Raw genomic sequence first — 16,466 nt, forward strand, 5'->3', positions numbered from 1 at the left:
AAAATCAGAGCCCTGTTGCTCTTGGGGACATAAAGTCATAAGGCAGACCAAAGCTATAAAATCAGTCCAAGTGGGAAAAAGCCAAGAAGGGTATGAGTACTCTTAGCCAAGTTCTAACTAGAAACGAGGATCTGAAGGATCAATCGAAACAGTCTAGCAGATGACACAAGGAGAATTGGATCTGGGTTGAGATGGTCCAACAACAGATGTTTGGTACCTCCCCAAAATAAGACCAAAACAACCCACAAACGGTTGAGGTGCCCAAGGAGAGCACAAGCCATAGCAGGGCTGCTGCACCAGTTAACCACTAACTTAGAAGACCTGACAGTTTCCCCGGGCTGGGAACAGTTGTGAATCCTGCAAGTGGAAGTTAAGTAATTTCAGCTGTCAACAGTAGAGGGCTGTAGGCGCAGGCAATTAAACAGGTCATTGTGCTAGGGGAGAAAAGGGAAGGAAGTTAATAGATCTCAGATTCCTCCCTGATATGCTAGCTCTTTCTTTTCTTTAGACTTCTTATTTAATTGTCTCAGAACTCCAATGAGGAGAGACTTCTTGCCCACCTGCTTCCACAAGCCTTTTACAGATCAGGAAATGGGCACAGAAAAGATACATTACTTGCTCAAAGTCTCATAGCTAATCCATTGCCGAGCTGGGTTTCCTATTTTAGGTTGGTTAGACTCTTGGTAGAACACCTTGCTCTTCCCACCTACCCACCCAAGCATCTCAGTTAGACAAAAAGCCAGCCCCACAAAGGTCCCAAAGGAGCATTTGCAAAGACACAAATGTAAATGAATGAACCACAATCTCTAAATTTATGAGGGTAAAATGATCAGAGATTAAAGGGCTTAAAAAACAAGGACACCTTTGTGAATCCAGATTTGAACTATATCCAAAAGGCCAATGTGAACTGTATCTTAGCAAGCACCAATTACATCTCCATCTTTCCTTTCTGTCCTACCCCTTCCCTCTTCCCTCTTCCCTCTCTCTTCTCCCCACAACCACCATCACTCGCACACACACATATGCACACTCTTTCATTTCCCTTTTTTCTCTCTGTCTTCTCTCTTTCCCTCCCTGTCTACCTCATTTACGTTATCACTATGCCAGAAAATAATGATGGGCTGGGTACTAGAAGACAACTAATTTTTCTAAAATTTTACTAAAACAAAAGCATTACTTATAAAATTAAACCCAAAGAGGCAGCCAGCGGTAAGTTAAGCTTGAAGAAGTGAACACTGCAGCTTACAAGACTCAGAATGTACCTGAAACAAAGAAGGACCTGCTTTGTTTACAGAGAAAACAAGTTTGAATGAGGTTGAGTCATGCTGTTTTGCTTGCCAACGACAAAGATTCCTTTCTGTTCCCTTCCCCTCCTAGGTCTTCTTGTTCTGTTCCGTACTTTCCCTTCCTTTGTTCTGCCATTTTTAATGTTCTAAATAAAAAATTCAAATGCTCAAAGCCACATGTTGTGATCACTGACACCTCGGCAGATGGCATGTAAATACCGAGCTCACTGGGCTGGAGCCTGGCTTTGCAGGCAAGGGAGGTGGGCTTGGAGGGAAAAACTCCCGCTGGTCCTAAATGCCGGGGAGCTCAGTCACCTCCCCTGGGTACACAACCTCTCTGGTGGCTCAGGATTCACTTTCTTCTCCAAATGGAGATAGGACACAGCAGAATACCAAGGGAATGAGGAGTGGGGACTGGGCTGGGGTCCAATTTCCTACTATGCATTTAGAAAGCAACAGGCAGTTATCAGCTTAAAGTAACCAAATATTTGGGAATAACACCAATTGGGTATCGGACTGAGGTGGGGGGTGGGGGGAGGGGATGGGTGTATACCTACACGATGAGTGCGATGTGCACTGGTCTGGGGAATGGACACGCTTGAAGCTCTGACTCGGGGGGATGGGCGGGATATGGGCAGTGTATGTGGCCTGAACTTTTGTACCCCCATGATGATAAGCTGAAATAAAAAAAAAGACTCATTTTCTCTTGTCCAAAATGCCTCCATTATAGTAAACCACTGTGTGCGCACCCTCTCTCTGTCTCTCTCTCTGTCTCTCTGCTGCCTGAAATTAACAAGAAAAGATCACCCTATACCTAATGTGCTAACAAGATAAATTGAAAGAATTCTGTCTTCTCCTCCAGGCTCTTGGATCACGTCCTCTAAAACAGTGCTTCCTAAACTATCTGTGAAGAGGGACCAGTTTTTTCTCCCCCCAAATCTTCATGGACAAGTAAAATTGCAACAAAAATAAATTACTTTAAAAAATAAAACAAACAAAACAAGATATATAAGTCCAATTTTTTTTAGTGTTACATTCAACAGCCATAATATTACCCTGTCAAGTTGCTATAAAGGTTGGCTTACTCTCAATTTCTCTCCTTTATACCATCTCAGACTGGAAACAAACAGTAAACCAGCACCAGTCTGCACGTTTTGAGTAGCACTGATCTAAAGGTCTTTACAGTAATTTTTTTTTCTGTATACCACTGTATGCCCAACACATTGTTCACTCCACTGCAAGGAAAACAGGGCAGTGTCCTTAAGAACTTTGTAACCGTACTGGACAGACCAGACTTGCACAGCTTGTGATAATTACCATGTAGCTAGAATGGGTGCTGGGACAGAGAATGACGAGAAGGCGGAGTATGAAAGTCAGTACTTTGCATACTGTGGCCAGAGAAGGCCTTTCAGAAAAGGTGACTTTGAAGCAATGATCTGACAATAAGGATCCAGGTACATGATGAATCAAGGAGAGTTCACACATAGGGAACAGCACATGCCAAGGTCCTGAGGCAGAAAAGAGCTTGAAACTTTCTCTGAACTGTCAGAAGGCAATTTTGGCTAGAGCAGAATGAATGACAAGACAGATTATGTAGGCTTTAATAGGTCAGGTAAAGGAATTTTAGCTTTTTTCAACAGCAACAAAAATCCCATTGAAGAATTTCAGGCAGGGAAGGGACATGATTTGATTAGTGCTTTAAAAAAGATCAGTGTCAAATGGATGAGTTTTATGGTATATAAATTATACCTCAATAAAGCCGTTAGTAAAACAGAGATCAGTGACTACTTTCCCCACTAATAGCACTCATGCCAAGTTGTAATTATTTGTTTATTCATACAAATAACTCCCACTGAACTGAAGTGCTGTGAGGGCTGTGACCACATTTGATATGGCTCACTATTGCACCAATAGCTAACACTTAGAAGGTTTCAAAGTATGTTTGTTGATTGGATTAGAGAGTAAAATAGTGAGTAAACAACACAAGCAACCTGTAATCAAGCGCTGATTTATGTGGTATAATCTTAAACTCTACACATTACACCCTCCCAGGAGGATGGACTTGTTTTCTAGAAAAAGACTTGTGTCTCTCATTAGCAATCTGATAACTTGAGTCACCACAATTACTATGCATTTCCCTATTGAAGCATCACCCAGATGAACAATTCAAAGGGCACTAAAGGCAGAGCCAGTCTTCATCCAAATTGTGAGATAGATCATTGTCCTGGGCAGCTTTCCAATGCTCATCCTACTGCTTTTATCTTCCCTATAGACAAGCCACCTTTCCAGTTTCTCACCCATAATCTATCATCAACTCAATGAAAGTCACCCAATTTATCTTGTCTCTGTTTTCCTCTCTGTACAAAATATTCCCTAAGAATAGTACTACATGAAGAAAATATCCACATAATATCTTAAAAATAAGTACTCTAAAAGTAAACCTTGAATATATTTATTTCCGATTTTCAATTATCCACACTACCAAAAGGAAACTGAATTGCAGTATGTGAAAATCAAAGCAGACGGGATAATACCAAAGTCATTTGAATCTTTGGAAGATTGAATTGTCTGGAAATTCTCAAATCAGGGACACTGTGTGTTTGGATGTCAGTTGTGTAACCAGTGTCTGTGTAAAAGATAGCTATGAAGAATTAACCAAGGGTAGCTTACAAGGCCCTGCACAAACTGCTTATGCACAAAGGTCATGGTTGGTTTTATACAATTGCATTCAAATGTGGGCAACTGTGCACTGGATCAAACAAACAAATGTGATGCAATTGAGAAGTGATGCAAATGATGAAATATAGTAGAACTTACAAATTCAAATGACTAGTTTCCCTCTCAGAGGGATCACTTCTGGAGATTAAACCCATATTTCCAACAAATATCACCTTTGTTGCACAGAGACAAATAGTCAACAGTACAGGTGCTTAGAATGTAAAAAGTGAGAAAGAAGGCTTTAAATTCACTCTATCTATGAGCAGTAGTATGGCCTCCAATCTTTCTCTTCCTGCTCTCATATCTTTTAATTTTTTCCCTCTACACACAAAGTTTACTGGTCCAACCAAAGCAAAGGATACCACTGTGGCAGGTAGCCAACAAAACCATCAATTTTAACCAAACAGAATTAGTGAAAGGCAAGCAGCATTAGATTTAATAAGTTTAGTCCAAGCACACAAAAGTCTTTGGGTATCTAATAATCACTTCCAATTAGTAAAATTTCTATGAAATAATAAATTGGGCTTAAAGAAACTCCATAGCACAACAGGAAATTTTGAATCTTAGAGTCACTTAGCAATGATGTTGTGGAGTATACAGATACACTTATTGCATGGAAGGCATGGGAAGGCATGCAATAATAAAGAAGACAAAAAAGTCCATAAGCAATTATCAAAATGTACAATAGCTTATGGAATCTTTGGGGAAATAAAGGAATACAGTTGGCCCTCTTACTACCTGGTAAAGGATACAGAGACAAATTTGATATAGATGTTTCTTAGTCATTATTTTACTAATTGGAAATTTTAGCAAGGATGCAGAGAAAAGGGAACTCTTGCACATTGTTGGTGGCAATGTAAATTAGTACAGCCGTTATGGAAAACTATATGGAGGTTCCCCTAAAAACTAAAAATAGAACTACTATATGATCCAGTAATCCCACTTCTGGATATATATCCAAAGGAAATGAAACCAGTATGTTGACAGGACATCTGCTCTCCAATGTTCATTGCAGCATTATTCACAATAGCTAAGATATGAAATCAACCTAAGTATCCACCAGCAGATGAATGGATAAAGAAAATGTGGTATATATACACAATGGAATACTATTCAGCCTTAAAAATGGGGGAAATATTGTTATTTGCAACATTATGGATAAAGCTGGAGGACATTATGCTAAGTGAAAAAAGCCAGGCACAGAAAGACAAATACTACATGAGCCATGCACAGTGGCTCACGCCTGTAATCCTAGCACTTTGGGAGGTGAGGCAGGAGGATTGCTTGAGGCCAGTCCTAAGACCAGCGTGAACAAGAGTGAGACTCCGTCTCGACATAAAATAGAAAAATTAGCCAGGCCTGGTGGCGCACACCTGTATCCCAGCCACTCGAGAGGCTGAGGCAGGAGGATGTCTTAAGCCCAGGAGTTTGAGGATGCAGTGAGCTATGAGGACACCACTGCACTCCAGCCCAGGAAACAGAGTACGATCCTGTCCTCAAAAAAAAAGACAAATACTGCATGATCTCATATGTGGAATCTAAAAAAGTTGAATTCATAGAAGTAGAGAGTAGAATGGTAGTGGAGTGGGGAGTTGCTGATCAAAGGGTACAAAGTTTCAAACAGACAAGAGGAAGAGGTTTTGAGATCTGTTGCACTGCAGGGTATAATAATAATGTATTGTATATTTCAAACCAACTAAGAAAGCAAATTTCAAATGTTTCACCGTAAAATATGATAGGTAAGTGAAGTGATGGATATGTTAACTTGATCTAACCATTCCACATTGTATACATATATTAAAACATCAGATTGTACCCCACAAATATATACAATTATGATTTATCAATCAAAAATAATATTAATAAAAAAGAAAGAATATGGTTCTTAAAGAATGAAATTTCAATATAGGCACCTAAAGTGGTAAATGATGAAGTAGGGGCCCTTTCTAGGCAAAGAGAATAGACAAAGGTACCAAAGTTAAAGAGGGCATGATGTGTCTAGAGCATGGGATCTGTTGAAAGAAATGGTGTAGATGAGGCCAGGGGAGCAAAAGATAACATAATGGAAATCTTTGAAGGCCAAGTTAAGATATTTGACAATGCATGTGTAGAACGTAGGGAATCATTGCAGTGATTTGAGGAAAGGAGTTTTATGCCCTAACTGGTATTTTATGAAGGTAAAACTGGAGAGGTAAAGAACCAGAAGTCAGAGCACCAACTTGGAAGCTAGGACAACAATCTAGGCCAATGGTTCTCAAACCTGCTTGTGCTTCAAAGTCACCTGTTGAGTTACATGCTTGGGCCTCATACTTAGTAGGTCTAAAGTGCCACTAATTAAAATAAAGTATACAGGAAGAAGAGATTTTGAGGGAATGTAATCACCTTGCTTTGGGGTACATTATTTCTAAGATGCACATGGAATATGGAAGTTAATTTAGTCAACAGGTGGTTAGAGAAGAGAGTTCTAGTGTATGAGAGAGTCTGATCAGAAGTCATTCAAAGCGAATTCAAGTTGAAAATGCCAAAATAAAACAAGAAATTAATTTGTTTTACAGAGTCTAAAGCCTCGAAATGTAGCAAACTCATTGGCTGAGGTACTTGTGTGGTAAATGTTACCCTCTTGAAAAAGTTCATTCTCAGAGCCCAGCTATATGAGAAATCATGACTACCCCCACAGTTAAATATTCAAAATTGAAAATGAAAAAGAAGCCAAAGAAAAAAAGATGAAGGAATTCTAATGTCTCTAGGTAGATGAGAGATGCCAGAAGAAATGAACTGCTGGAGGGGTCTATGGTTCATCAAAGGGATAAAGCAGTTACTATAAAACAGCAACCTGCTTAAACAGAAGGAGCCATGCTTTCCCACAAAAATATCAAATAAATCTACTGAAACACATTTTGTCCTTGATAAAAATATGTTATTTAAAAATACATAATTTTTAATAGCAGATGAAACTCAGTGAGGAAATAGAATTCATGATATAGAAATTTCCTTTGAAGTCAAACTAGTTAAAAAGGCATGTATTAAATAAAAGGATGTGATTTTCTGTCCTTTTTTGAGCAGTTGCCATTGAGGTTGCCCAGGGGTGGAGTCCGAGGTAACTGGCTATGGAGAATAATTTGACAGCTGACAGGCAGATGGGTGGGACATACACCTTCCTCTACTGCTCCCTGCCCCTCACAACCCCATCTCTTTCCTCTTTTACCTCTTGAGTCTGGGCGTTGAAAGCCTAACTCTGTTTCATTAGATTTTCATTGGAAACCGGGGACTCTAACTTCCCCACATAGTAGATTTGTGAGTGGCCATCCCCAACTGGTGGTGATCCTGGGAATGAAGAAAATGGGGAACCAGGAAGCAAGAAACATCTCCCTTTGGCCAGAAGCTCTCTCCTAAGATATCTGTCTCTGTATCTTACTCCCACCCTTTCCCTTTTCCACATTTACCAAATAGCTTTTGGGTGATAAAATCTATATGGGCAATTTTACAAAGGCTTCAGGGATGCCAGAGACTTCAATTTCTCAAAAGGGCAGAGTGGCAAGTCCCACTTGTAGAGCATAATATGAGAAGGAAAAAAAAATTGCCAAGAGCTGGAAAATGAAACATTTAGCCAGAGGTGCCCATATAATAGCCATCTCCACACTCCCTAACTTTCTCCTGCTAGAGATTGGTTCTGGATGGCCAATTCTGTTACGGTATTTTTTGTAGGGTTTAGGGAAGGCAGGGGATCAAAATTCTCAAAAGTATGGACTTCGGGTGGCAAACTTCAAGTAAAAATCACCAAAAGGTAAGAAAGAAAAAAGTGAACCAGGGACCAGTAACTGATAATATCTGCCATCTGACCACTCTCTCCCATTCCTCCTTTCCCCCTTTTACTTACTGAATGTATGGTGGTCAGATCTGCTGATTTAGTATCTGAGAGGTTTCAAAGGGATTTGTCCTCAATTTTTCAAATTCAAGGACTGTGGATTGGAGAAGCTCAGTAAAGGAAATCTAGCAAGAGATTATATGCAAGAATAATGATTTAAAATAAAAGAATATGAAGAGGAAAGCCAAGAACTGGGCAGCTTCTGCCCCATAGCCAGAACCTCTCTCTCTCTCTCTCTCTCTCTCTCTCTCTCTCTCTCTCTCTCTCTCTGCTAATCAAGTGAAGCACTAGGAGTGGATATGAAACTAAAACCTTTCTCTTCATACAACCATGCCTGCTATTCATCCCTTTTTCCCCAGTTGCTAAGATTATCACTTATTTGTTGAAGTTTTGGTGGTTGGCTGAATTAGGGTCTTTGCTGAGGCTTTGGGGAGAATCAGGCCACAGTTTTCAAAATTTCATACACTATGCTTGTCCATGACTCCAATAATGTCTAGCAACAAGTGAAAGAAAACAGAATATATTTTAAAACAATAGAATAGAGATAGAATGTAGACTAAGAGCCAGGCAGTTTCTGCCTCTTAGCCAGCAATTCTCTCCTAACTTCTTTCTACCATTGTTCTTGAACCTTTTATTTCATATGTTTACCTATTTTATCTGTTTGGTGGCCGGTTCTGTTATGTTAGTCTTTTCAGAGAGGTTTTAGAGATACTTGGCATTTGTATCCAAACTTGAGGTCAGTGTGTTGTCAACTCAAAAAGAGAAATCTAGCAAGAGTTATGAATAAGGAAAATACCTTAAAAATAATGAGATTATGGGTGAATAGGGACCAGGAGGCAGCCAACTCCTGCTTTTAGACAGGATCCCTACTTTCTACCACTTACCTTAGTCCTTTATTTTCCTTTGTCTCCTCTAGGTGTTCAGTGGACATTTCTACTACGTTATTGTATTTATAGAGGGTTAAGTGGGAATTGGACTCAATATTCCCACCTATAGTTTGCATGTGGTTAGCTCAAGAAGTGATACCTACAAAGAGTTTATGAACAAGTGAAATGTCTTAAAAATATTGTGAGAGGAAGCAAATCAGCATCAGGAGCCAGCAAACCGCTGCCCTTCATACCCAAGTGTTCTCTTAATAGGCCCCTTTTTAACACACACCCATCCCCCTTTTTCTTATCCCTCTTACTTCCAGGATATGGGGTGGTCACTGCTGCTGTATCAGTGTCCTTGCTGAAATTGTTGGGAGACTCTAATCTCAGTTATCTATACATTGCAGATTGTATTTACTCATATCAGCTACAGAGTCTAGCAATATGTGATGGAAAAGACAAAATGCTTTGAATCATGTTAGAAGGTGAACGGGCCAGGTGTAGTGACTCACACCTATAATCCTAGCACTTTGGGAGGCCAAAGCAGGAGGATTGCTTGAAGCCAGGAGTTCGAGACCAGCCTGAACAACATAGCTAGAGCCTGTCTCTACAAAAAATATAAAAAATAAGCCAGGTGTGGTAGCATGCACCTATAGTCCCAGCTACTCAGGAGGGTGAGGCAAGAAGATCACTTGAGCCCAGGAGTTTAAGGCTGCAGTGAGCTATGATCACACCACTGCACTCTAGCCTGGACAATAGAGCAAGACCCTGTCTCAAAAAAAAAAAAAAAAACAGAAGGTAAATAGGTAAACCAGGAGTTAACCAACTCCTGACCAATAGTCAGCACTACACTCTTTCCTTCCTTCACTTTACCAATGACCTTCACACATTCATTTTTCCTGTTTCCTTTCTAGGTTTTTAGTGGTCGCTTCTATTGTATTATTTTATTTATAGAGATTTCAATGGAGCTTGGAAAAATATTCCCACCTGAATCTCTGCAGGTAATCAAGAGAAGTAAGACCTAGGAAGACTTATGAGCAAGGAAAATGCCTTTAAATGATGTGACAGGAAGAAAAATAGGACAAGAGCCAGATAAAAATTTTGTAACCAAAGTGTTTGTACCCCATAATACTCTGAAATTAAAAAAGAAAAAGAGCCAACCAATTCCAGCCCATTGTAAAAAGTTGGTCTCCCGTTATTTCACTACTTACCAGAACCCCAGTCTTCTGGTAAACCCTCTTAAATTCTGGATATTTGTTGGTAGACTCTGTTATATTCGTTTTTTGCTGGGCAGGCCTGTCCGCAGGCATCTCAGTGGTGTGTATGTATGCTTACTGTGGTAGGCAGAGGTGGGGTGATACCTATGCCCCCAGTGGAATGCTTGGGTGGGGGTGGCAGCAACTGCACTGCAGCCTTGCTGCTGGGGAGGGCAGGGCTGCTTTGAGTGGCAGCAACCATAAGCAGGTGGCTGGGGAGCACACACTTTGGCTCCAGGTGGTGGCTATGAGTGAGATAGCCTTTCCTCACAGCACTTTTAAATGTGTGGCAGCCCCACTAATGGGGACAGTGAAATCACTGCCAATGGCTTGCTCTTCAGCCCTGGTGGCAACAGCCAGCAGCAGTGCCCAGCTGTAAGTGGGGGATATCAATGGGCCTCCAGGGATGTGGAGATGCAGGGACTGTTGGGCCCCAGAGTGCAGTCTAGTGGGGCTGGGCTCTCAAAATGGTGCCTTGCTATAGCTGCTTAGGACTCAGGGAGGGGGTTGTGGGACCCAGCATGAGCGCCTTCTTTGGTGCAATGCTGTCATGCAGTCTCCCAGGAGCTCCCTATATTAGTCTCAGGGCCCATATGAATCAAGGGCCTTTCCTGAGGCTAGGATTGCAGGGGTCCACAGTGGGAATATCGACCACTGGGGGTCACTCACTTACCCTTTCTCCACATTAAGGAGCCTGTCCAGGCTCCCAGACAATTCCAGCTAAGCAGGCTGCCTTGCTTCTCTCTCCTTCCCTGCCTTGGGTGTTTCCTGTCACTTCTCTTTTGAATTCCAGTATTTTCTCTCAGGTGATCTAATGAAGTGTGATTATCTACTTGCTATTTTGGTTCTTCTTTGTGGAGGAGGTGAGTACCAGATGCCTCTATTCAGCTATCTTGAAGCCCATTTCATTAAAGTTTTATCCTCAGCATTTTATTTATATATAGGTTTATGGGGTGGGAGCAGAGAGTTTGGTAACAGGCTTAAGCTCCAAAGGTAGCCTCTGCTAGACTTTCTACACATTAGCCTCTCTGCCGCTTTTAGTGCAGGGGGTAAAAAATGGGAGAAAACACTGAGTCTTATTTTCTCTCATGAAGGAGGCCTTTGAGGGAAAATTCATCATAACAACTTAATGTTAATTTTAAAAACACTTTGTGAAGCTGGGTGCAATGGTGCGTGCCTGTAGTCTCAGCTACTTGGGAGGCTGAGGCAGGAGGACCACTTGAGCCCAGGAGTTCAAGTCCAGTCTGGGCAACATAGCAAGACCCTGTCTCAAAAAAAAAAAAAAAACACTTCATGATTATCAGAATGGAGAAGTGATTCTAAGTGATGCAAACTAGCAAACTATTTGGCTCTTTGTCCAATCTCCATTGACTCATCTCACTTATGAATGGAAGAAGAAGAGGGCTGTAAGTAATAATTGAAAAAACTGTTTCACTACAATATTTTCTAAGACTGCCTTGTTACCCATGGTAAAGAAATATAAAATTAAGAGAAGCAGGGGTGGGGGTGCTGACTGGAGAGATGCATTCATATTCAGTTTGTGAATATTCATCAAGCTATGTACTTAAAGACATGTGCACTTCTCTATATGATTATTACACTTCAACAAAAACTTTTTTAGAATGCAAAAAAGAGGAAACTTTAAAGAATTGATAGGGATTTGGGTAATACAGGTGTATGCATTTATCAAAACTCACTGAGTGCATTTCATTAGATGTAAATTTTACCTCAAAAAATGAAGAAAGGAAAAGAAACATAAACAAGGATTCAACTCTAGTTAATGACTTACATCCTGAAGTCTTTAGGGTAAAGTATACTAATATCTGCAACTTACTTTGAAATGCATTTAACAAATGAAATTGATGGATGGATGGATGGAAAAATATTAATTGTAGAATCTGGGTAGTGACCATATGGGTATTCACTGTATAATTTTTTCACCTTTTCTATATATTTGAAAATATTTATATTAAAATGTTGGGAGGGTCTAAAGAAGTAAGGAAGAACTCTCCCCCATTTCTTTATAAATGGAAAAGCTAACTACAGTCTACTGAGGACCCTAATGCATTAGTAGCAATTAGCAGGAGACAGGTATCCAGCAGAAGTGGCAGCAATTCCTGGGTGAGATGTCCCAGAAGATAACAATGCCCAATGGAGCCAGCAGTGCCCAGATGGAGATGGCTTATGTGTGAACCCTGGAGAGATTCCTTCAGGAGGTTTAGGTGGCAGAGACACCATATGGTAACCAGAGCAAGTTAAGAAGAACATGGTGAAAGCTATGCAGTAGATGTTAATATTCATTAATGGATACATGTGAGATGTATCCTGAGATTTGTATCATCATAGACAATCAAACTGTCAGTTTCATTAGCATTTCTGTAAATCACAAATGTCTAAAGTACTCATCACTAGAATCTGAAGCAATCTGCCGTGTTTAGCATGATAGGCTGAAAAAAAGTTTGTTATAACCCTCATTAGGGTCAAACTTTTTCAACATTTTACAGTTATATAAAGCATTGTATTTGTATTCAAAGAAGAAAGACTGAAAATACAGGTAAATGAAAACAAATCAAAGCATTTTCTTCAAGTTGGCACCTATGTTTGTTCATGCAGCAGTTACATTAAATAAAGACACAGACACTAAAATGAAAGAATGCATATTTTCTCCATCATGCCCATAGTTTCAGAGACATAGTGCCCTAAGAAGTCATTTCATAGTCAAGGCTTTCTTGATTGCTACTATGTGATCCTAGGGAAGGAGCTTTCATTTCATCCACTCTAACAGATATGGTGAGTAAGAATACATGACCGCCCATAATCATGATCCCCTTTCAATGTCTTTTCAGGGTTTTACTGATATTTTGCTGGAAAGAGTCATGCATGGGGGAGCCAACATTACGGGTTTCCAGATTGTCAACAATGAAAACCCTATGGTTCAGCAGTTCATACAGCGCTGGGTGAGGCTGGATGAAAGGGAATTCCCTGAAGCCAAGAATGCACCACTAAAGGTAATGTTCCATGGCATGTAAAACCCTAAGGCCAGCTTTTCAAAGCATCTCAGTATGGTCTTTATATACTAACAGCCATCCTGTGATCAAGTGATCTTCTCTCAGAAGTGATTCAAAGATGCTAAAAAACCAACTGCAGGTGATACTATTGCATTTGAAAACTAAACCCCTGAATAAAGAAGCTACTGAGAACTAGATCTTTTTAAATCGAGTGTTTGGGAATAAGTTAACTTAATTTTTAATGAATTTAATTTGTAATCTGCTCATAACAATTTACAATATTACAAGAACCTGAGCCAGGCAAAGGGTGGGGGCAGTGGGAATAGGTAAGGAAGATTGATAGTCTGAAACAGAAAATTAGATTTTACATTATTTATGTGATTGCTTTGTGTTAATAAGTTCCATGAATCTCAGTACACCCAAGTGAATTAGGCTCTAATACAGAGTGTGTGTTGCCTATATGTATATTGAATAGAAATGTTTTCCAGCCTGCAAAAGTATCTTCAAAAATAATTAGATTACCTAAGTTGCTCATTTTCACAAAATCAAGATAAGAATATTAAAAGCAGAAAGTCATGCTTAAAATGCACATTTTTTATATATATTCCCCTATGGCTAGAAATCCTACTATTTAAAAATCAGGAAATAAAACAGATAAATTACGGGAAAGTTATTCATGTTACACAAAGGATCTTTCTAATGTATTTTTTAAGTAACTCATTCCCTCATTGCATTGATTCAAGTATGAAACAAACTTTAAATTCTTCCTTCCTGATATAGTGAAAGTATGTACCATGGCTGTGATACAAGACAAGGAATCAAAGTAGAGTCAAGACCCTTTCCTAAAAAAGGAAAAGGGGTGAAAGATATCCCTTCTCATGGTTTCAAGATACCTGTCCTCTCATCCTTCCTCCCTAGCAAGAATAGAATAGGGGAGAATAGTAGGGAACACAAGCCAGAGAAGAGATATGTTCTGTACCACCTACGCAGGTCCACCCTAAATGGGTCACATCAGAACATAATACAACTGGGACCTTACTTTATACAATTGGTATGTTCTAAAGAATTGTGTGTTAAACATCATTTTTTTCATTCAATTAAGGCACTCACTAGTCATGATTGTAGTAATTAAACCTGCCAGGTTTTTCCAGGACAGTCCTGTTTTTAAAAATTCTGTTCCATGGTCAGATCCGTTGTCCTAATTTGCTTCAGTAAATATGGTCACAATCCCTATGATGAATCCTTTGTAACAAAAAAATTTTTATGTACTGAACTGATATTTATCTTCCCACAATATTTAGGTGAGCTTACACAAATTCAGATTTTTGTAAAACTGCCTATCCACACTGCTTTGTGATCCTTAGATTTAGCAGGTAACAGGTAAAAGAGAGAAATTCATTTCTTCAGTATTTTAGGGGGTACTTGCACTGTGTTAGGCACAAGAAAATGGACAAGGGTAAAAACCATGAAAAAGGTGTCGCAGAGTAGTTGATGCCTGGTCTGAAGTTGTAGAGCGTGTACAAAACAGAAGGAAGACAATCTCAGCTATGGAGTATTCACTGATAATGTCTAATATGCATAATGTAAATTCTAGAACCTGCTGAGAACTGTTCAGGCTTATAAGTAACTTAAGAAAATGGAATATTTAAATAGATGGTTGCAAGTTTCAGATAACTTTTGCTTAGTACCAGTAATTATAAAGCCTTGTACCATATCAATTAGACAAAAAAATTCACTTTAAAAATTGACATACATAAGTCAGCCCTGATTTTTTTTAAAAAAATTTCATACAATATTTTTGATTAGGAAATAAAGTTGTCTAGAGATTAGAAATCCTGATGCTTAATTTACTCTATAAGCATTTTCTTTAGGGCTTTTGGGGAAGGCATTCTCACTCATTGGTAAGTAGAAACTGAAATAAGTAGAAAATTAAATTGCTCTTTTGGCATGGCTTGGAAAGGACTACATTAAGATTGCTGACAATTTATGCAGTCAGCTGGAAAGAAAATCACCACCATGTTGACTTTATGTATTGCAAGGATGCGCAGACACAAAGATCTTTCTTCATGAAAGAACATATGTCCCCTGTTGTAGTCATACTTGATAATTTGCTTCTAAAAGAAAAGTAACATGAGAAAAGTCAGAAAAGTAAATTGATAGTTGTAGAGACAACAATGTATTCACTTCTAATTGTGTTTGGATATACCGTCCTGGAAAGAGAGATAACAACCCCAGCACATTTTGCTACATTGTTAAAAAAAAAAAAGTCAACAGTATTCTGTATTCTACCAGTATTTGTAACCCCTGAAAAACAGGGGCCAGCTTATTTTAATCATACTGTTGTTGATTCATTTAATGAAAAAGCATCCACAATTTCGAATTGCAGATAATCAAATCCCTTGTATTAAGTGACTGACCTCATTCCTAGTAGAGCATATCAATATACCCAAGGAATAGAAAGCGTTCTTGCCTGAAGGAGGTAGCATTATGAAGTATTGTCTATGAATTGTCAATGTTATCAGATTTAAAACTCAATAACAATTGTAATTTTCTACAATCAAAAACCAGCTTTGGTTTCTGCTACCCCCCCAGGAAACAAAAACTGATTTATTGCTGGCCAGAAGTCCTAGCTTGCCAGAAACATGGTCCAGACAGAAATGATTAATGTTTCTCTCCAAATTAATTTCAAGCTGTCTAACTTAGCTATTTCCATTTTCCCCTAAGTAAACACCAGATCTGAATTTTCTATTACAAACAGCAATAACCCAGTCTTGCTTTAGGAAATGCTATTTCCTCTCCAATCTATACATGCCATCCTTTAACTTCACACATATTTCTTCCTCTATAAAAGACCTGGCCTTTTAGTAGTCATTCACTCAATATGAAAAACAGTACTGAGAGCAAGAGAGAGATTCCCTTGAGCCATTTGATGGTAATAATCTTAACATGTGCACACATGACTTAAGAGACATCATTCTAGAATGAATCAAAGTCAGGCTTGCCCAGTGAGATCTCTTGACTCAAATAATTAGGAGGGTGAGTACACAGAGCAAGAGGTAGAGATGAATGAAAACTATAAGTAACAAGGCAAATTTTGAAGGTGTCATTTGTCATGGTATCTTGTTCTCCATGCACCCATTTCAGTATACGTCTGCATTGACACATGACGCAATACTGGTCATAGCAGAAGCTTTCCGCTATCTGAGGAGGCAGCGAGTGGATGTGTCCCGGAGAGGCAGTGCTGGAGACTGCTTAGCAAATCCTGCTGTGCCCTGGAGTCAAGGAATTGACATAGAGAGAGCTCTGAAAATGGTAAAGACCACGATGGGTTATTGGGGTGGAGGGGCTTTATAAAGACAAAAAAAGACAAGACGTCAATCTTGAGGGAAGAGATACTAAAAGGAATAGGATCAGAATCTATAGAATCTCAGAGTGTGCAAAGAGGATGAATATGGATGTTTATT

General features: G+C 39.3%; 1 protein-coding gene across 1 annotated transcript in view; it reads left to right on the forward strand.

Annotated features, from left to right (window-relative positions):
• The window catches only part of GRIA3 (glutamate ionotropic receptor AMPA type subunit 3), a 274,784-nt gene that overhangs the window by 167,270 nt on the left and 91,048 nt on the right, over positions 1 to 16,466 (forward strand). The window contains exons 6-7 of the mRNA XM_045537747.1: positions 12,841 to 13,002; positions 16,147 to 16,314. Of these exons, the coding sequence (XP_045393703.1) occupies positions 12,841 to 13,002; positions 16,147 to 16,314 (330 nt within the window). The remainder of the gene's footprint in view (positions 1 to 12,840; positions 13,003 to 16,146; positions 16,315 to 16,466) is intronic.

This window comes from Lemur catta, chromosome X (genome assembly GCF_020740605.2).
Source record: "Lemur catta isolate mLemCat1 chromosome X, mLemCat1.pri, whole genome shotgun sequence".
In the NCBI taxonomy this organism is placed as follows: Eukaryota; Metazoa; Chordata; class Mammalia; order Primates; family Lemuridae; genus Lemur; species Lemur catta.